Source organism: Indicator indicator, chromosome 4 (assembly GCF_027791375.1).
Source record: "Indicator indicator isolate 239-I01 chromosome 4, UM_Iind_1.1, whole genome shotgun sequence".
Classification (NCBI taxonomy): Eukaryota; Metazoa; Chordata; class Aves; order Piciformes; family Indicatoridae; genus Indicator; species Indicator indicator.
This window is the reverse complement of record NC_072013.1, coordinates 19,360,223-19,382,077: the sequence shown is the minus strand read 5'-3', so window position 1 is coordinate 19,382,077 and position 21,855 is coordinate 19,360,223. Positions and strand designations below refer to the sequence as shown.

The following is a 21,855-nucleotide window of genomic DNA, read 5'->3' as shown; positions in this document are numbered from 1 at the left end:
AGTTTGCTGCATGGAGAAGGGGAGCTGAAGGCTTCACTCTGTCAGCAGTGCCAGTGTGGCAGAGGGCAGGTGCTGAGCAGTGGGAGGCTGCATGGCTCTGCCGTCCTCATACATGTGGCTCTGTTAGGTGAGTGGCCCAGTTCCATAGGACCTGTGGCTAGGAAGGGAAGGGCTGTGCAGAGCTGGAGGCCAGCCCTGCTGTGCCACCACAGGCATAGGGACTTACAGCCTCAGTGTGGGGGCAGGAAGCTTTGGCTGTAACTGTAGTGGTGAACTCAGCCAGCCCCTCACCTCTGCACCTGGGGGTCATGCCTCCCCAGTCCCATTCTGCTGGCTCCCTGAGCTCCGCTATCTGGTCCACATCTTCCTTGGCAGTCTGTACCCATTGCTCCTCATCTCAGTGTTCTCCATTATTTTACATAGTTCTTACTCAGTGCCTATAAAAAGCAAATCTTTTACTCCTTGGCTGTCCTCTTCTTAAAAGAGGCAAGCTTTTACATTTCTTCCCACGACTCTTGAACAACAGTGGCCAGAGTGCGCTCTGGCATCCAAAGAAGATCCTGCTAGAGCATCATACCATTCACTATATTAGTGCTTCCCTATCACTGCTGGAAATACCCAAGTATTTTGGATTGTCTTTGCCTTTATTTTTAAATTCACACTGCAGTGATGGTTCAGAGTCATTCTGTGACTGCTGACCATGCCCTGATGTTTCCCCCTTCTTTCACAACCACCAGTTTTTAGAAGTCTTCAGGCTCATGACCGTGAACTTTTTTATGTGAAAAGCAAAAAATCAGAAGTGAAACTGAGCAGTGTCACGTTGCTCTCCTAGCTGAGTGAAACAAAGAAAGTACTTCAGGGAAGAGTTTTGCATGTTGCTTAAGGTATCTCCAGATAAGGTGGAAAAAAAGTACTCCATGAAGTCTCTTTAAAATTCATTATGGAAAATCTGCCCTTGGAGAAAACCAGTAAACAGACAGACAAAACATTTTCCCTTAATTTTCTGCAATAAAGCAAGGAATAAACAAAAATTAAACAACAAATGTTACATCAGTTGGTGTTCTAAAGAAGTTAATTTCAAAGCTGTATCTTTTTATCTTATGGGGATTTCCTATACTTTTTTTTTCTCTTGAGCTGTGGTAACCAGAACAAGTAGATAAAAATCCTGCCTTGCTTGCAACAGTTCCCTTCCCTTTTTTAAATACTATGTAAATGAGTTACTTCTCTGTGATAGGGAGGAGTTAATTCATTAGGTTTACATGTAGATTTTAGCTGATAATGTTCTCTCCCCAGTGAAGGATTTCTGAAAAGTTTTCTGGTCACTCTAATCAAGACTCAGAGCTGAAGAAAAGCACAAGATAGTTGAGTGAGGCTTTTTTTTTTTTTTATTTTCCAGATTTTGATTATCACGATTTTCTTTTTACAGGAAAACAAAACAAAACAAAAAAATAATAATAAAAAAATGGCTACAAAAGCAGCAAAAAGTCAAAGAGAAATGATCGGCTGTGAGGAATACAGTCTGTACAGCAGCTTGAGCGAAGATGAACTTATAAAGATGGCCATCCAACAGAGCTTAGAAGAAGACCCCATGGGTCAGCCAGCTGCCCAGAGCCACCAGAAGCCAATGGTGGCTGGTCCCAGTGAGGTGGCCACCCCTAGCCGTGGCAGCAATCACCACCCACCCTACCACATCTACCCTTGGCAAAGGTGAGTGAGCACTTGCCTGAGTTCCACCATCTCAACAAACACCCTGCCTGGGAAGAGAACATCTTCCCCTGTCAAAACTCATGCTTTTGAATTAGCTTTACTGAGTAGCTGCTCTCTAAGTCTGTCATTAGTTTGAAAGTTGGAGTCTGCTATAAATCCAATGAGGTCAACGATTTATGCCCTCGCAGCAAAAAGAGAATTTGCTTGATGTCATCTGTTGTAAACAACAAATAAAATAAAAAGGGCACTGCTACAAGCTTACAAGCTGAATGACAAAAGCCCTGTTGAAGCCAGTGGCTCCTTTTCCCCATGGGGGAATATTGTACACTGAGCTTAGGTTTCACCAGAGAGGGACCACAGCATCTGTTATGGGAAAACAGAAGAGACCTAAAATAGGCATATAAACCAGTATGAGCTGGCACCTTTAGATATTGTAGTCTTTAAAGGATGCAGTTATTGCAGATCAAAGTCTGACCTCAAGCACACTGCTCTCAGCCAAGAGCATCTCCAGATACCAAAGGGTGGTGGCATCCCCTTCCCCTGCAATGCTGGGCTGTGGATCACAGAGAAGAGACCTGCTGACAGTTTCAAACCCATTGTTCTCCTTTCAGTTTTTAAAAGGCAGATTTCTCGAGGAAGGAGGGAAGAAGTTACAAAGTCACCCCAAAAGCAAGGAAAAATATCCTTTAAAACTAGTTTTATTTTAATAAGGCAAGAGTAACTGAAGTTTTTTTTTCCTCCCGCTTTTTCATTATTCCACTGTCCTCTGATGCCTCACTCATTACCACCTGTGACTGTTTGGTTTCCAAGGCTGGGAAATTGGGGACAATTTGATGAGCAGTAAATCTTTCATAGCTTCTGTACAACAGTCAGTCCTGCTTCCACCAAAGGTTGTGGCTTCTCCGTGTCATTACCGTGGACTTGTACTGTCAACTCTGCCACAGGGACCACAGATACAGGGAAGAAAAAGGGCTTCCCTGGCTATTTGGTCCTGTTCTCCCTGGGAGTGCTTTGGCACCTGCTACTTTGGCAAAAGGCATCATCTGCACTTCTGTGCATTAACCTGTTCTGCCTTTACCTCAGCCCAACAGCTTTTGACCTCCAACTGCAAGGAAAGACTTTGCAGCTTGTAGCTCCAGATCTGTAGTATTGCTGAACTGTTCTGCCACCCGGGACAGCTGAGCTGGAAATGGAGCTGGCATCCAGGGGACCTGAGTCTTTCTCTGCACCTGCCTCTGACCTGCTTGCATGGCACTTTGGAGGTGATGAGTGTCACCCCACCTCACCTCATGCCTGCTTCCTGTGTGGTGGTGGTAGGGTTAACCTCACTGTTGTCTTATATGGTCATTTGAATCCCCTGACGCTTCCTCAGAGGGCCAAAAATAATCTTGAGCAGAGCAAGCAGCTGAATCCAGCACAGAGCAAGCCGTAGCCATCTGCTTTTATTCAAAGCCCTGAGCAGCAGGGTTTCTCCCTCTGTCTCTGTGGATGTGTGTCCTTGTTTCTGCCTCAACATGACCTGTTTCTCCTACTCGGAGTATTTCTCTTTATTTCATTCATGTCATCGCCACACCAGATTGGCAGCCCAGCCGAGAGGCCGAGGCCATGCTCAGCCATCCAGCTCAGGGACGGCCTGGGGGGTCAGACGAAGGTACGACGGCAGCACGTTCAGCACATCCCAGCCCATGTAAGTGCCTCTCTCTCCTTCTCTTGCTTTCCCCTTGCAGTCAAAACAAGCCTTGCAACTCTTCCCCTGAGCCAGCTCTTCTGGGTGGAAATAGTGTTTGATGAGGGGAAGTAGTGGTTTTCATCTGGAGGTGGTCTTGCTGACATCTGCACCACACTCTCACTGCCTTTCTGCCCTTCCCAGGCACCCTGGACCATGCTCAGGCTCTTGAGAGTGATCCACATCAAACCTCCCTTGCTCTTTTCTCCCCCCTTTTCCCTCTTCATCCCTCCAGTGTACACGTCCTGAGGACTTTGGGTCATTCTGTAGCTCTGAGGTGACACAGGCAGCAGGAAAGGGATGTCTGTGCTGCGGTTTATTTATACAGACTGCCTCTTCTATCAAGACAGTTGATGAGACAGGCAGCCACTGGTAGTAGCTGCATTGGTATTAGTTTATAAATATTCCCAAGACGGTGTGCCTTATCTCAGAAATACCTGCATTGTCCTGCCACACTGAGGACAGCTACAGGGAGACTGTACCCTGTCTTGCCTGCCCAAAGACGAAATCAGCTTGACTTACTTTGACCATCCTGGACATAGCTTACTGTTAGTAAGGACTGTAAATAAGCTCAGGTGAGCATATTTTTGAATGAGGAAAGCAGACAGGCAAGGAGGTAGACAGAGTTCTTCCCCAGTGCTCTTAGGTAGTGGAAATATGTGGACCATGATGGGTATATTTCAGCTCTCTGTGGGGCAGAGCAGACGCATGCACCTGCCTTTCACAATCACAAGAAGATAGGGAAGTGCTGTAAGAAGCACTTCTCATGTTTTCTGCAGAAGACACTTCCCCGCCTCTGTTTTGTCTACCTAGTCCAAATTCACTTTGTTTTATCAATATTACAAGTCCCTTCCTGCATGCATAGTTGCAGCAACAACCCCTCCACCATTCTTTGTTTCATCCCTCACCCATCTCTATACAATCTTCCCCATCTCAAGGCTCTGTCCCTGGCTCTCTACTGACATTGCCCTCCCTGCCATTGTGAAAACCTCTTTTTGCTGAAACATGAAGCCTCCCTCATCCCTGTCACCTACCAACTCCCTCTAGCCACAGAGAAATTGCATCCTCTTCTTAAGTTCTCTCCTTAGATGCCCCTCAGCTTTTGTGTATTCAATGACTGGAGGGCAGGCTTTGCTTCTGCATCACATAGCTCAGCAGAGTTCAGTCAACAAGAAGGCTGGGATAAGGCTGATAAGCTAGCTCTTCCCTTCTGCCAGGTGAGAACCAAAATGTGACTAGGAAGCCACAGCAGAGCATGATGGCATCACTGTTTTATAGTCATGGTCTTGGAGCCAGCCAGGGATGATAGCTGGCTTCACCTGGGAAGTTGTTCCTTCACACTGCCTGCATCTCACCAGGCTGCCAAGAAAAGAAGGAAGCTTCCTGAATCCTTCTGTGCTCCACTAAGCTGCTTCTGCAGCGCTCAAAATTGACCCCACCATGCATTTCATCTGCAATGAGTATTTACTATCTTGGCTACTGGTGTTGGAATGCATTAATTCTTTTGAGATGCTTAAAAGTTTAAGATTTAATCAGATCTTCAGGCTTCCTCCATAGTTTTAATACTAATTTTCTGTATATCTGGTGAAATACAAGCAGAACAATATGTTGGGTTTTTATAACAGCCAACTATGAGCCAGGCAGAAAACAAGGATTTCACATGGAGAGTCATTAAACTCTCTGTACTGATCTGGAATTTGCTTGGCTCAAGCATCTACAGCCTGGTCCAGCAAACCTCCTCATCTTACTCAGGAATCATTTAAGGTCAAGGACCCCAACAGAAGTTTGCTTCATTCAACATCTGAGGGCTTAAGCAGAGTAGTAACTGATTCTTCACACATTTTTAACCCTGCCAGAGATCCAAGGGACCCTCTGCTTTCACAGATAACATGATTCACCTTGCATTTGCTGTGTGCCAGCCCCATGCACAAACACTTGCCATAGCCCACCTGGCATGCAGTGACACATCAAACACTAGTAACTATTGCATGCACAAAACCTGAGGTTGCAGTGAGCAGCCCTGCACGTGTAACATGAATCTTTGCACAGAAGAACAGATGGTTTCATCAGCCTTGTGCCAGAGGTTTATAAAGACAAAGATCCCCCACCTCCGCTGCTTCTCCCAGCCAAACATGCTGAGTGTTGCTGTTAACTGATTTCAACAAAACGCTCAATTTCAAATGCCTATGTGAAAATCTCTTACCTATACAAAATTAGCAATTTTAGGTTTAGTTCCAAGATATTTTAAATAATGTGGAAATACAGCAGTGACCTTGGGACCTCAGCCCAGCAGTTATCAGAAGGTCAGTGAATTCCTACTGGGTGGGCTGTGAACAGAAGGGCAGCTGCCTGCTCTAGCTGTTGTCTCCTCAGGAAAAATGCCTTGCTTTGTGTCCCATATCTCCCTTCATTCCAGTGTTGCTATTTTTGTGACTGCTGTCCCAAGATCTCTGCTTCCAGTTATAGAGAAGGAGTAAGTGGCACTAAGTACTTTTTCACCTGGGAAATTTTTTTTCCCCATTCCTTGGCACGTGTTTTGTTCACCTGTTCTGCTCCAAGCCCTTAGTTTAACCTCAGAGAAGCAGCTTGGTGAATTTTCTTTCGGTACTAATATCAGTGTTTATGGTACAGATTAGGTATCCCTGGGCAGGCTGAAATCAATGATGGGTGTGTGAGTTTCAGACTGCTGGTCTGTTCAGACCCTGCAAGGCAATGAAATCCAGTGCAGCTCCTGTAATTTGCACTAAATGCAGAGATTGTACCAATGATCTGCTTTTTAAGGACTCCTGTGCTCAGCTGCCCATATTTTTCTGTCTCTGATCTCACTCTGTTGTGACATTTTAGACCTTCTCCCATAATCAGAGTTTCTGGCTGTTCCCATTGTCACTGCCCTGCATGACCTTCATCACATGCTTTATTCCTCTCCTGAGACACAGACCTCCTACCCCAGTCTATCTGCCTTCAAGGCTGCAAGATTTCATCTTTAGGGCTAGTTCAAACCACAAACTCTCCTATGTTTTCAAGTTCCCATTAGAACTGGAAAAATACTTCTTCGTTTGTAGTGGTTTTTTGCACTGGAGCTTAGTCATTTAGTGCCTCAGAGTAAGGAAGCAGTGGTTGCCTTCTCCAGGCACAGATCAGCAGGAGCACAAACAGATGCTAGCACTGGAAAGCACAGGAAACCACTATGAACAGAGCTGCTCCACCACAGGCAAGGATGCTGCCTGCACCAGCTGCAGGATACCAGCTCCTTGCCTCTGCTGCACTGTCTGCAGTGGCAGAAGGTAAGAGGAGGGAGGCAAGGCCCTGCTGTAGGCACTGCTGATCAGTGGTATGATTGTGCAGGGATTCCCACAGCAGCTCTCCTTGTTTCTCTGCAGGACTGGTATGCCCAGGTCAGCCTTGCTCTGCAATTGCTTTTGCAGAGCTTGAGGAAATGGGTTGCTGCCCAGACTGCATGCTTGGGAAAGGGAAAGTTTCTCAGAACAAAACTCCCTTGTACACCACTCCTTATGTTTCACTACTGAGTAGCACAGAGCACACTTCTCTGCAGATTCTCACACTGAGCTGATTCTTGAAAGGTTCAGAATTAAGTAGCACTAAAACCAGATGACTTTCACTGAAATACTTTTCAGTGATTCTACACATTTCAGTGATCTTCTATTCTGAAGAGGCTTTAAAATATTTCCTCCCTCCCTAATATTTTTTCATTCCTTTAACTCCTTGCACTCCTCCACCTTGTGGAACCTGCTAGTGGTTTGCTGAGTTCAGACTAAAACACAAACCACTTCACCAAGTCCCAGTTGTGGTTCCAGAGGCCCCTGACTGTTGCAGTTACTTGGGGAACTGCTAACTGGGCTAAAAGGTTTGCAAGAGTGTACTTGTCAACAGAGCTAATGGGTCTGCTCCCAAGCAGTCTTCTAAAGACTAGATTTTCACAGGTACCCAACACCTAATATGCTTTACTGGGACACTGAAGACATATTTTTGAAAGTCTATAATGTCAGAAGTGCTTATAATTTCTGGAAATTTAAGTCCTCAGTGGGGGACAGCTGGGGATCTCTGGGGCATGGTCATGGAGGGTAGCTTGGAATTTCATTTGGGTGAGTGGATTTTTTTTTTTTAAGCCTTCCTTGTTTAAGGACTCTTGCAAAGAGTCCATACTAACACCCTTAATGTTTACATGGTCAAAGTAAAGCTCTCTTTTCTTCATAACTGGATTGGCTAACTTCTGAAAAGAGGCTTGAGGAAAAGAAATTGGAAGTATATTTAAAATACAAGAACATTTACTGAGAATTTCTGCTCTAGGACTAAGGCACATGCAAATCCAATTTAACATTTTCTTCAAGGATGTACAGAGGCAATTCTCTCCAAACCTGGTCTTATTTAAGAGATTTCATGTGGAAACATCTTGCTACATAAGACAGTAAATGGCAGGGTGATTTAAGTGTCACAACCATGAATGCTCATGGCAGTATACAGAGCAAGGGTAGAGCAAGTCTCCTCCAACTTCAACAAGACAAGGTGCAAGGTCCTGCATCTGGGTTGAGGCAATCCCAAGCACAAATCCAGGCTGGGCAGTGACTGGCTGGAAAGCAGTCCTGAGGAGAGGGACTTGGGGGTGCTGGTGGATGAGAAGCTCAACATGAGCTGTCAATGTGCACTTGTAGCCCAGAAAGCCAACCAGATCCTGGGCTGCATCAAGAGAAGTGTGGCCAGCAGGTCAGAGGAGGTGATTCTCCCCCTCTACTCAGCTCTGGTGAGACTCCACCTGGAGTACTGCGTCCAGTTCTGGAGCCCCTATTACAAGAGGGATATGGACATGCTGGAACATGGCCAGAGAAGGGCCACCAGGATGATCAGAGGGCTGGAGCACCTCTCTTATGAGGACAGACTGAAGGAGGTGGAGCTGTTCAGTCTGGAGAAGAGAAGGCTCCAAGGTGACCTTATTGTGGCCTTCCAGTATCTGAAGGGGGCCTACAAAAAAGCTGGAGGGACTTTTTAGGATATCAGGTAGTGATAGGACTAGGGGGGATGGAACAAAGCTGGAAGTGGGGAGATTCAGTCTGGGTGTGAGGAAGAAGTTCTTCCCCATGAGAGCCTGGAATGGGTTGTCCAGGGAGGTGGTTGAGGCCCCATCCCTGGAGGTGTTTAAGGCCAGGCTGGATCAGGCTCTGGCCAGCCTGATCTAGTGTGAGGTGTCCCTGCCCATGGCAGGGGGGTTGGAACTAGATAATCCTTGCGGTCCCTTCCAACCCTGACTGATTCTATGATTCTAACTCCAGATATCTAAAATATAAGTGTTTATATCAGAGTTTAGTCATGCCTACACTTCTCTTACACTTTGAGGAAAGAGATCAGCACCTGCAGATAGCAATTCAACTGATCTTTTGTGAATGGCCAAATTAGAGCCATAGCTCTATAGGCCTTGTAGCAAGACACCTTAGGGGTACAATTACTTACATAGACTGTGAGGGTTCATTGTTTTGGTCTAATGATACACTGATGCTGCTGCACAAAAAGATTCTCAGTAATGTAGAATGCAATAATTAAGATTTAATCTTGTTTTAAAGAGAACTTGACCCTGTAGTGGCAGCCATCAAGGATGGAGATGAAAAAGCAGTATGCAACATGATGAAATCAGGAAAAGACCTTTCTGAACCTAATAAGGATGGCTGGATACCCCTCCATGAAGCTGCATACTATGGCCAAGTGGGTTGCCTGAGCCTGTTGCAAAAAGGTCAGTGAAGTCAAAACTAAACACAATAAAGACAAATATGAATAAAGTAAAAAGCACAGTTAGAAGCAGTCCAGTCCTGCTTCTGAGACTGCATGTGAAGCTTTTTTTTTTAACCTCCCTGAGTATATAGTAATTTCTCCTTCTTTTTGAGAATAGATTTCCAGGCTGAAATCTCTAAAATCTAGGAAATTCAGGACAAAGCAATATCTGAACAGGTCTTACCAAGCACTGAATTTCTCACAGTAAAGCTTTGGAGCTCAGGTCTCAGCTGTGATGATCTGTTTGGCTGCCATAGCAGAGAGCAATTACCTCACTTCCTATTAGCTGGAGATCCTGGCCAAGGACTCTTTGCTGGTGCCTGAAGGTTGTTAATTATTGTAGTTTGTTTTCAAATTGCTACTGAGCAGGAGTTACTCAGCGTGTTTCTGCACCACTAGTAGCCATAGCTGAGCACTGAGTGGTTAATTTAGATACTTAATCCAAGTCATAGTAACTTTATAGTATATTTTTAGTTTACTTTGCTCATGGAAAAAGGAAATAAATAAACAAAAACTCACCTAAAACTCTGAGGAGTTTGAAAGGCAATGATGCCACAGATATTTGTGCACTACATACCATAATGGCTGTGGCCTCAATGTTTCTTCACAGCATACCCCAACACGATTGACCAGCGCACCCTCAACGAGGAGACAGCTCTCTACCTGGCCACCAGCCGGGGCAACCTGGACTGCCTGCTCACCCTGCTGCAGGCTGGAGCTGAACCTGACATCTCCAACAAGGCCAGAGAAACACCACTTTACAAAGGTCAGTGCCTGCTTTTACAGGGGTGTCTTTTGATACCACAAAGGCAGAGCTGCTTGTATAACATGGGGCTGAAACTCAGCAATTATCTCCCATTTGCTACCTCCCTCCAGCATCCTCTCTTTCCTATGTCAGACCTTCTGTAGAATCATAGAATTGTTTTAGTTGGAAGAGACCTTCAAGATCATCAAACCCAGCTGTGAAGCCAACACTGCTAGATCACCACTAAACCACGTCCCTAAGCATCACATCTACACATCTTTTAAATGCATCCAGAGATGGTGACTCAACCACTTCCCTGGGCAGCATGTTCCAATGCTTGACAACCTTTCGGTGAAGAAATTTTCCCTAATATTCAATCTACATCTCCCCTGGTGAAACTTTTGTCCTATCTCTGGTTACTTGGGAGAAGAGACTGACTGCCACCTCACTACAACCTCTTTTAAGGTAGTTGTAGATCATGATAAGGTCTCCCCTCAGCCTCCTTTTCTCTAGGCTAATCAATCCCAGTTCCCTCAGCTGCTACTCATAAGGCTTGTACTCTAGGCCACCAGGTTTGTTGCCATTCTTTTGACACCCTCCAGCACCTCAATGTCTTTCTCGTAGTGAAAAAGTATTTTCTTGTAGTGTAGTACTATACTTGTCTATACAGAGCTTTATCTGCAGTCCAAGGAAATGAGATACAGGTTTTGCACAGAATTTGGAAAGAAAGTGTTCATGTCATGTGATTTCTGTAACATGTTTGTTCTTCATAAATTATTTCCCACACCTTGTCAACTCCCTGTGCCACTGTGGTGTCCAGTTGGTACAAATGTGATGGGGTGGATTCCCCTCAATACCAAGCTTGGCACAAGTCCTGCAGAGGACACTTAGCCCCCCTCAATTCCCAGTTGAAGACTGCCTTCACTGCCACATCCTTTACAAGCTCCAGACAGTGTCATCTGGCAACAGCCTTGGCCTTCATACTGACCTAGTTGGACTTTTGGTCTCACTCACCATGGCTTAGTTGTACTACATTGCCTTAAGTTACATGGAATTGATACCACAACAGAATCTTTTCAAAAGCGTGTCCTAATTGCTTCTCTTTTTCCCAAAACAGCTTGTGAGCGCAAGAATGCAGAGGCTGCAAGACTCCTGGTACAGTACAATGCTGATACCAACCATCGCTGCAATCGAGGATGGACTGCTCTTCATGAGGCTGTCTCTCGAAATGACCTGGAGATTATGGATATCCTTGTGAAAGGAGGTGCCAAGATTGAGTCTGCAAACGCCTATGGAATCACATCTTTATTTGTGGCAGCTGAGAGTGGGCAGCTGGAAGCTTTGAGATACCTTGCAAAATGTGGTGAGTACAGCTGTGCCATTACATGCTTTTACTTATTTAGCCCTTAATATTTCAAAGTTCCCATTAATTCTTCCTGTCTCAGTTTTTCCTGTCATTAGAGACAAAGCCTACCTGGCAGAGGTGTTGAAACCCTGTTGCTCCAGGTGGCTGAATTGTGTAAGGTCTTTCAGAGAGCATGGTCTAGACACATGTGCTTCTTCAGCATTCATTCCTGGTCACCTATTATGGGAAGTCATATGGTGCTCTCTAACTGCATTGTCTGACAGCTTTCAAAACTCATATTGTTGCACACATATAGCCTAAAATCAAATCAGTCACAGAAGGAAATTGTAGGTTGTAATATATGGCAATAGTTGAATGCTAGCCAGCCACATCTGCTCATGAACAGGTGCAGTGATGGGCAAGGTTAGGTGTCCTCCACTAATGAATCCCACTGAAAACAGAGAACGTACTATTGTCTAGTTAATGGGTTTACACCAAGGAGAAGCAGACTCACTCATCCCATATGTATATGCTTAAACATATAAACAGCAAATTTTATTCTAGTTAAGACTAAACTTACCATTTACTGCTCCAGCTGTTGCAAAACAGCTTTACAATAAGAACACCTTGCTGAACTACTATTCTGAAGCATGTTTGATTTTCACTGAGGGCTAATGGCTTCAGTGTAGGTAAGAGATGGCTGCTGCACTTGTGAAACAAGAACTGAACAGTGATAAAGATGAGAAAAACTTCTAAAGCAGTTAGTATGGCTAAAAAAGATGTGAGAGTTGGGGAACAAAAAACGTGTTCTACTGTCCTGCGACCATTGTCAAGTCAGTTTTGTGTGACCAGTTAGTCCATCATGCTGCCTACAACTTTAGAAGCTAAGCCAGAATGTGATTTCTGTTTCAACTTAGACATATACTAAGATTTTCTTAAAGTTCAGTTTTGAGAAATATACACAGGATAAAACCCAATAAAACTGTTCAATTTTTTCTAAAAAGATCCTCTGAGAATCCCAGCAGTGATATCACTGCATTGTTACAATAAGCAATGTTCATCATAAAAAGGGTTTCTTTTTCATTTCTTTTTCATTAGGAACAGAGTCCTGAGCTATGTTTTGTCACTGCAATTCTCCTGATGTTTCCAGCTACAACATTTTCAACACAGCTGTTTTAGTTTAGTGTGAGAGCACAGGGAAAATGTCAGGGAGTTTTCATGATCAAAAGGGAGACTGATTGGCTCCTTTATTGGAGTTTAAAAGCAAAACTCAGCAAACTGTTATTCCCACTTAGGATACACATTGCACAGCCTTCCTGAGGACACCATGGTACATTATAAAGCAGGTGAAACCCAGGCTTTCAGGCCTTAAATTTCTAGCACAGAAAAAGCTACATTCCAAATTGTAGCCAAAAAGTAGTAGGTCTTTATTATTTCTTATGTTCACATCACATTAAAAGCCAGCAGAAAACTATAATATCACTGTATATAACTGGTATGACTTGATCACACCTGATATTACCTCGTTCACATCCCTATCCAGCACATTTTGTAGTTCAATATAATGGAGATTAATCTGCCCATTCAAAATATGTTCCTTCCATCTTATTTTAACCTCTTGGTACTACAAAGATTTTCTTTCTTCCTAGGTGCTGATATAAATACTCAAGCCAGTGATAATGCCTCTGCTCTCTATGAAGCCTGTAAAAATGGACATGTGCATATTGTGGAGTTTCTTTTGTCCCAAGGAGCAGATGCTAACAAAGCCAATAAGGATGGCCTGTTACCTCTTCACATAGCAGCAAAAAAAGGGATTTGCGAGTAAGTTTTAGTTAATTTCATAGTTTCTTCTTTTAGACAAGAATTCAAGGTCTTTATTAAAAAGAGGATCTAATCCTGAGCATTGTGAGCAAAGGAACTGCAAGCTGAGAACAAGGCCTTCCACTTACAGAGCTTGGGTTGGAAATTATAAACTGAAGAGTGTGCTTAGAGGTTGGGATGGGGTGAGAAAGAATCTGAGGTGCAAGATTCCTTTAGCTTTGCCAAGATATCACCCATTACAGCTAAATACCTCAGGTATCATGGAAGTGGATTAAACTGAGCTCCACAAAATATGAGACAGAATTGAAAATCATCTGTGTGTGAGGGGGTTGTGGTGTTAGACCTCAATAGCTACCACTACATAGTTTGAAATAATTTTCCTACATAAGCCCACTGTGACTCTTCTGCACAAGCAGAATATGCTACAATCATCTCTGATGTATGCAGGTTTTATTAACAATAATTCAGATATTGTCAGCAGGAAGTGGCTAAGTGATTCTCTAGAGCGTTAGTGAGATTGTTGCTAGAATACAGTGTCCAGTGCTGGTATCTTCCCTTTCAGAAGCCTTTCAGGAAATTGGAAGGGCTTTGGGAAAGAAGTACAAGAATTACTCATGGTCTGGAAAATATACTTCATTAGCCAGTAAATGACTCTTGAATGTTAACAGACAAATATACAGAGATGCAATAGTTTGTTTCTGAAATGAAATGTGTTTAAGACAGAGCTGAGCACATTCTTTAAGCAGAGTAGAAAAGTAACTAGTAGAGAAAATAACCATGAATGGGGTAGATTTACCAGTCCTCTGAAATAAAGGTGTTTATAGGAAGGGGAGAAACTCTGCAGCATATAACAAGGACTATTAGTTAGAAAGATGCTGTAAGGGATGGGATTGTTGCACTGTCGTGTGTATTGTTTACCTAGCTCTTTCAACACATGGGACATGCATTTACTTCTGATTCTAGGGCCAGTTTTAGCTCCTGCCTTCAACCTCTCACTTCTGGAAGGCTGAGTGGTGCACACCTGTTTTTGCAGGACAGTCACATCTTGCATTGACAGATCCTTTTGGTAACTGTAGTGAACTCTTCCGACATTTTCTATCAAAATCCTTCCAGCAATAATCAAAGGAGAGAGTACATCCAGCTGCAAAGGTTGTTTCTGGATAACAAAATTATGCAGACAATTGCTAGAGCAAACTGTTATGTACTCCACTGTCTGAGGAACTAATTTTTGCATCATTACACCATCCCATATCCTCTTTTACTCTAGCATTTAGCTGTGCTTTGGAATCCCAAAGCTTCTCATGCTACTGTAATAGACTTGAGGTTATAATCTTCTGTAGCTGGAGTAGACTTGCCTCTTTGTGCAAGCTGTGTATCTAGAGGGAAGCCCAGTGTGAATTTATGTAATGGGTTTATACACTTACAGCATGTGCATGAATAGTCTGCATAGATTAATGCAGGCATTACTTAACATTTTCTCTGGGGTTTGAGTTACAAAGACATTTTCTTGAAAACAAACACAGTTTAGAGGAGAAATGTGCCAGAGACAGAACCCATCTCCAGTTCATCTGAAAGTATAAATTGACAGATATACTGTCTGGACCTGCTCTCTGAATCTTTTCCTCCTCTGACGTGAAACAAAATTTACGTGGAAAATCTGCAGCCGAAGTCCATCCTCAAGTTGTAAAAGAAAGGATCTGATTCAGATCTCACATATACAAGACAGGAATTCAGCCCAAACTCTGAGTTCCTTCACTTGTAAAAGACTAAGCACAAATTTTTGTCCACAATTGCTGCAAACTAAGAGAAGAAGAAAGAAAAAACATCTTTTATAAATATTTATTTAAATGACAAAGCTTTAGCCCAACTGGCTGATCACTCTTAATTCCTTTGGTATTCAGTAAAATAACACCCTTCAGGGTGACCTCTCTTTGTATTCCTGCAGATTTAATACGTAATTCTGCAGGAATTCCACGCTTCAACTTTTTGCCAGAGCATGAAGGCTCCCTACCATCAAAAAGCCAAGAATGTGGTCCCAAGGCTCAACTGTCAAATCTCATCGCTTGATGTTTGTTTATTTTAAACGACACCTTGTCAATATTGACCTGAAATTCATAAGGGTCATCTCATCGGTTGTAGGACAATCACAAGCAGTCATTTAACTCCTTCCCCCTCAGAACTGAGACGCTTAGAAGGGAAGACTTTGTGAAGTATGGGCAGATTTATTAAGCAAACAGAAGTCAGTAAACTCTTGGCATGCTCAAACAAAGGATGCTCTGCCTCCTCCTCCGTGTAATTTCTAACAAATAGGAATCGCAGAAGCAGGTGTCAGGGATAAGCAGAAACTCAGCCCTGTTTTGAAACGGTACATGAAGCTCAGCCCTGTGACAGACATGGAATGTGGCCTGATTCGTCTGGCCTTGGCTGCCATACCTTGAGCTGCCTTCTAGACAGACATGAAGCACAGCAGAGGTGGAGGCACCGTATTACTGAACCAGCCGACTTTGGACAATGAGGAAGGGAGACAGGTTCAAGCCACAAAATTAAACCCTGATACAAATTTCATGCTTCTTGCATTTTCTTCCAGAATAAATACGGGCTACAGGTAGTGTACTGAGGTCTAGGGCATGGCAGCATTTGGATGCAGAACATCAGTGTGGCACTGCTGTGGTGAGGTTCAGGTTCCTCTTGCAGTCAGAAATGATGCAGTGCCTCTTTAAGTCAGATGTGAAAAGCTGGCTGAAGCACATATGCTGGAGGGAAAGAACAAAACAGATCCTTAAATCTTCAAAACAGTTGATCACAGGATGACTAATGCTGGTACTTGGCACGGTGTCCTTTCAGTACTCTGTGCCCTTTTTGTTATTATGACTCTTACAGAACATTTGCTAATGATGGGAAGCTGCCAGCTCACTAGCACCCAAACCTCCTGCTCCCTGGTGAGCCTCACAGCACTAGAAGATTAGTAAGGTTGCTTGGAGCAAAAAAACTCCTTGCTTAATTCCCCAAGATATTTACATAATATTAAAAGTCCTTTTGTTTTAAAAATGAGATGTAGAAGTAACCTGGAGACATAAACAGTCCATCATGTAAATAGGAACATAATCCTGTAAAGTGTTATGCATCTTCAGCTCTTATTTCAGCTCCTGGGAGTGTTTGAGGCTCAGTCTTTCACAGGATCTTTCAGTACATCACAGACAAATGTGTTCCTGAGACTATTGTATTTGCCTTAGTTCTTTATGTAAATAAATGTTTGAAGGCCCAGCCATTGTAGTCAAGCTGAAGACATGCTGCAGTTTAAAGGAGACATGCTGCATGCTAGGCAGCTGAGCTTTGCATGCCTCTGTATTGAGAAAGCTACTGACTGCTAGACAGAGGAGTCTGCATGGGAGAAGGAAGAGTAAAAGGTGTGAGTAGCTTGCTACCCCTCGTAAGTCCATTTTAAGATATCCCTCCCTCCACAAGCATTACAATAGGGAGCATGGGGATTGCCTGAGACAGAAGGCAGGCTCAGGCTGGAGGTTCCTAGTCTCTGTCTGAAAATAGCTTATGGTGACTTGTCTGCATGTACAGAATCAGCATAGTTCCTTGTCTAAATCAAGCCAATGTCATGAGCAGGAAATAAGGGTTTAAACCATGGAGCTGGTCATGTGTGTCCAATGACACCTATGAAGACATAAAACTGACCATGGATTTGTGACTGCAGAATTCCTGTACATTATATACTTAAACATTCATATTACACAATGAGAACACCTTGGTTTATGCTGCTGTGTTTAAGGTCACATCACACTTTCCAATAGCAATATTTGATTACTGGTGTTTAAGACTTGGCTGTACATATTTTTCTCCATGGGATAAAGCATGGAAACAAGCCTGGAAAATATATTTATTTCTTTTTATCTCCTCTCCTAATTGTGTTTTTGGCTCCCCGTGATCTGGGATGGATGTTGATAGCCCTATGGATTTGCCACAGCCAAAAGCCACACAAAAAGGGCCTCCAGGATGGGGATCAACCCAGGGTAATAACTGAATTGTAAAATTGGTCAGGGAGGCCTGGGAACAAAATGTGCAGTTTATCCTACCTAAGTCCTGCAGAGAAAGATTTGGGGTCACCCCCTTTATGGTTTCTTCTTGTTACCGTGATCCACAAGGTCCACTAACGCCTCGTGTTGGTGAATCTCTGCTGAGCAATCAAGCAATCCCGAAGGATGTAGGGAGATACAGCCTCTCTGCTGGCACTGTAGCCCAGAGGCCATGACCCTGCTCCTCCAGTCCTGCCCACAGCAAAATGGAGATGCAGAACATCTAGGAGATCCTAGCTGAGTGTCTGCCATTTGGGCTGTGGAAGAGCTGTTCCTATGCGCAAGTTGTCAGGCTCTTTCTTACGGTTACAACCATACAGCTATGCTTTGCTCTATGGTTGTAGATCCTCTAGACCCCTCAGAGCTCACTGCCATTCCCTGACTCTCCACCTGGCAGGATTGTCTCCATGCTGATCCCTGTGACCAGCCGCACCCGTGTCAAGCGTAGTGGCATCAGCCCACTGCACTTTGCAGCCGAACGCAACAACGATGACATCTTGGAAGAGCTGATTGATGCTGGCTACGATGTCAACACCACCCTCTCTGATGAACGGTCCTGCCTTTATGAGGACAGGCGCACCACTCCCCTCTATTTTGCTGTTTTCAACAACAACATCTATGCCACAGAGCTCCTGCTGCAAGCTGGAGCCAACCCCAATGTTGACCTCATTAACCCATTGCTCATATCCATCCGCCACGGCTGCTTGAAGACCATGAAGCTGCTTCTTGACCACGGAGCAAATATTGATGCTTATATAACAAGCCATCCCACCACATTTCCAGCCACCATCATGTTTTCGATGAAGTACCTTTCTGTGCTGAAATATCTGCTGGATCTGGGCTGTGACGCAGGTTCCTGTTTTGAGTGTCAGTATGGAAACGGCCCACATCCTGCGTTAAATTACAGACGGGACAGACTTAATGAACCTCAGCTCTCCAAGGAGCCAACCACAGTGCAGGTAAGCACTGCCTAGTCCACCTACAGTACTTCTGAGGACATGTCCTACCCAGGTATCTTAACAACTTCAATGCATTTTTTCACAGCTTTGCTGTGAGAGAAGATTTTACTCCTACTTTATTTACAGAAAGAAAAAGGCTCAGTAAGAGTCTGTGAATGTTCCAAGTCTATGTTCAATGACAGAATGATGGTAGGCAACAGCTGCTATGGCCCTAGTTTGAATTTGCAGTGAATTGCAAAGAATTAGGGAAGAAATAAATCAACTTCTGTCTAGTTTAAGAGTACCTTTGAGGGATTCAGAAGAAAGTCATTTAGCCCAAAGAGATGGTCACGAATGGTGATGGAAAGAATAAAAGAAAACACAAAAAGATCCTAGGAAATCCTAGGATCCTAGTCAGTCCTGTCTTCCATAGACTTTATTTTCCAGTAATATGTCTGGGAAAGAAACAAAAAGAAATTTTAGAAAGAGGAATGTAAGAGTCCATCAAAATAATCACTTATTCCAAACAGAGCTTTCTCCTTGAGAGTGTTCATTACAGCAAAATTGCTCCAAGATACCTCATTTTTGTCAAGGAAAATTAACCAAATGTATAATCTCTAGTTCTTGAACCTTGATTTGGTAGCATGTAGAGTGAACAAAGGGCAGGAATGTAAAGGCAAAAAGAGAGGGCTTGCCTTTAGCCCCCTATGGTATCCTAGGCAATCGGAAATACGCCTCTTTTTCCTTAATCACATTATTTTTCTCTGGATGTCACCTAGAACTACTTTTAGTTTCTAACAAAATATTAGATCACTCAGAGAGTCATCACCTCAATGGCAGGATCACGTGAACCAGAGGTAGCAAAAGCTGTCTAAAATTATATCTGTGCCTAAAGAAATATCAGTGAGGGACCAAAAAAATGCATATAGAAAAAAAAAAAAAGCAATCCCTTCCCTTCAGTAGTGCTTTAGGTTTGCTTCTCATTGCTAGGAATTTGGCAAATAAAAGTAAGGCTTGTGTGGTGTAGCTTCACGATATAGTTGTGATGTGGTTTGTATTCTGAAATATCTAGAATCTTATAAAACTATATCCTTTTCCACAAATAAGATCTTCATTTTTCATTTTCTTGCTTAAGACTACATAAGGATAACAAATCTGAACAAACGTGGAGAGTAAAGTATCCGACTGCCGCGAGAGGGCATTCAGGGCCCTACTGAGACTGCAGGCTCAGAGTCACTTTGTCCAGAGTCAATCCCATTGCCTGTAGTTGCAGGTTTGCATTATTTTGTTTCATTTTGCTGTGCTTCTTTTCCTGCAGCACATTTTGGAACATTTTTATTTCAGAAAAAGTTTTTATAGAGTGAGGTTGTGAACAGGGAAGAGAGAAAAAGGCAGGCAAGGTCTCTGGTGGAGACAAAAAGAGGAGAGCAGTAACATCCATCGGTTTATTGCCCTGCACATGTCCTCATTTAAACTGTCAAACTGGAGTTACTGCTTGGAGGTGGTACATCCCCAAGTTGCATGCCCGATGGGTAACTGCATGGCAATGGCATAGGCACTAGAGAATAAAACCAGATATCCTAAAATGAGCTTTCTATAAGCAGTACAGGTAGGAAACTGGGGGGTTTCTGCTGGGATACTCCTGACATTACTGTATCTAATTTTCCTGGGAAACATTACATAGTGATGCTCAATTAAAATAAAAATAAATAAAAATCAGAAGAGTAGTAAACACTTCTGTGAATGCTCTCACCTTGAATAATCACATAGGAGCTTAAACTGAAAGAGTTTTAAGCTGCTGCATTTTCTTTCCTGTTTGGGGTGGTCTTGGAGGATAAAGACAGTTTCATTGACTAAGCTGATAGATGATCCTTAAGACACCATCATTCAATTGGCTTTAGCCACATGCCTGAGTTCCTGTCCATGATTTAATTCACACTAAAGTTCCATACTGATGACATGCAGATAAATCCACAGATATCTTCATCATATGCAGCACCCTAACAGGGACAGATGACTCTGTCTGGTACACATTTAGATTGAAGAGGGAAGGGAAGTCACTACTTTATTGAAATGACACTGCTTAAAGTCAGGTCCTTAAGTCTGTTCTCCATAAGCAGCTCTGCATACAATGACTCTGAGTACTTTGCAGCTTGTGCTGGAGGCAACAGAAAATCTGCCTGATCCAAGACTATGTAATGAAGATGCCTCTGTATTAGGCCCAGCTTAGTTCTCATGAGCAGAGATGTACTCAGACTTGTTTTTAGTAAGGTGTTTGCTCCCCAAATGCAGGAGGTGCTGTGCTCTCCAGAATCTCCTTTTTACCCTAAGGCTCCTTTGAACATAGTTGTTCCATAGGTCCGTTCCCAAGAAGGGAAAGGGACTCAGCATGCTGGGTCACAGTGTCCTGGACTACATGGACATTTATGCAACTCTATCACTACCTTGAGGTAAAGCTCCTCTTCCCTCCTATTTCTGTAGAAATAGCATCCTGTCCATGCTCCAAAGCTAGGCCTTCTCCAGGGTTTTGTGTCCTGTTGTAGTTGTAAAGGGGAGATTATACCCTCTGTTGCAAAAGGAGGGGAAAAAAAAGGCTTTAGCTGAAGTTTTCTAAAGGGAAACTGGTAATTTCCATCACAGCTGGTAGAAGCATGGGACAACCAAAGCCATCAGAGTTGTTGCAATTGTTGCACTCTCCATGTTGCATTCACATCCCACTGACTATAGGCAATCTGTTTTTCCTTGAAGTTTTGTGAAATGGTGTCTACTCCAGAGATAAGTCGCTGGGCTGGGCCGATCATTGATGTTCTCCTCGATTACGTGGGAAATGTGCAGCTCTGTTCCAGGCTCAAGGAGCATATTGACAGCTATGAGGACTGGGCTGTCATTAAAGAAAAAGCAGGTATGATCACCCAGGGGGGAATCTGGCACAAACACCGTGGGATTCAAAACCTCAGTCATCACCTTCTCTTAATATTCATCCTTCATACTTGATAAGATTTCCCTGCTGAGACTGTATTATATTTTGGACCAGGTATGAAGCGCTAGAAATTGCTGTGGTGTCACTGACTGATGTTAAATGTACACCAACTGTGGATCTGCCCCTTTGGGAATGAGCAATGCCAGTGCAGAAAGGCCTATTTGGCTGCATCTGGAGTGTGGTCAGAGCAGGGCAGGTAGCAGCGTGACCATCTCCACTGCAGCCCAGCAGGCATCAGGGGCTTTAAAGCCTTTACTGTTGTCCTGCTTTCCTAAATATCATTTTCCTTAGGATGAAAACTCTTTCACAGGCATTATCAGAATTCCAGCTCCAAGGTAAATTTGGTACATATTACATTTCTTTTCAGCACCCCATCCTCCAGCTCCAATGGCTTTCTTATGCCTCAGAGTACGTGATCTGCCCCCAAAGCCAAACATCCCTCATCCCTCCATTACATAAAAAGCCCCCTTTTTTTCATTCTTCCTTCTTCTGTTTTCCTCTGACCTGGCCAAGTTAGGCTGTTGCTTTCAAGTTTAAACCTGTTCTTCTCATGTTTCTGACCTGCCTGTCTTTCAGAGCCCCCACGACCTCTTTCCCATCTTTGCCGCATCAAGGTACGAAGCCTGGTTGGAAGGAACCGCATTAAACTTCTTGACACCTTGCCTCTCCCAGACAGACTGATTCGGTACTTACAGCATGATTACACGCAGTGACCCCAGGCACACTGGAT

At 43.6% G+C, this 21,855-nt stretch overlaps 1 protein-coding gene across 1 annotated transcript; it reads left to right on the top strand.

Moving 5' to 3' along the window:
• The first annotated feature begins 1,444 nt into the window (after positions 1–1,444).
• ASB2 (ankyrin repeat and SOCS box containing 2) lies at positions 1,445–21,855 on the top strand. The gene is made up of 9 exons (XM_054400512.1): positions 1,445–1,707; positions 3,284–3,394; positions 9,007–9,173; positions 9,822–9,977; positions 11,074–11,319; positions 12,951–13,122; positions 17,605–18,166; positions 20,894–21,047; positions 21,702–21,855. Exons 1-9 carry the CDS (start codon positions 1,463–1,465, stop codon positions 21,836–21,838), a joined length of 1,950 nt encoding a protein of 649 aa, XP_054256487.1. The 5' UTR covers positions 1,445–1,462; the 3' UTR covers positions 21,839–21,855.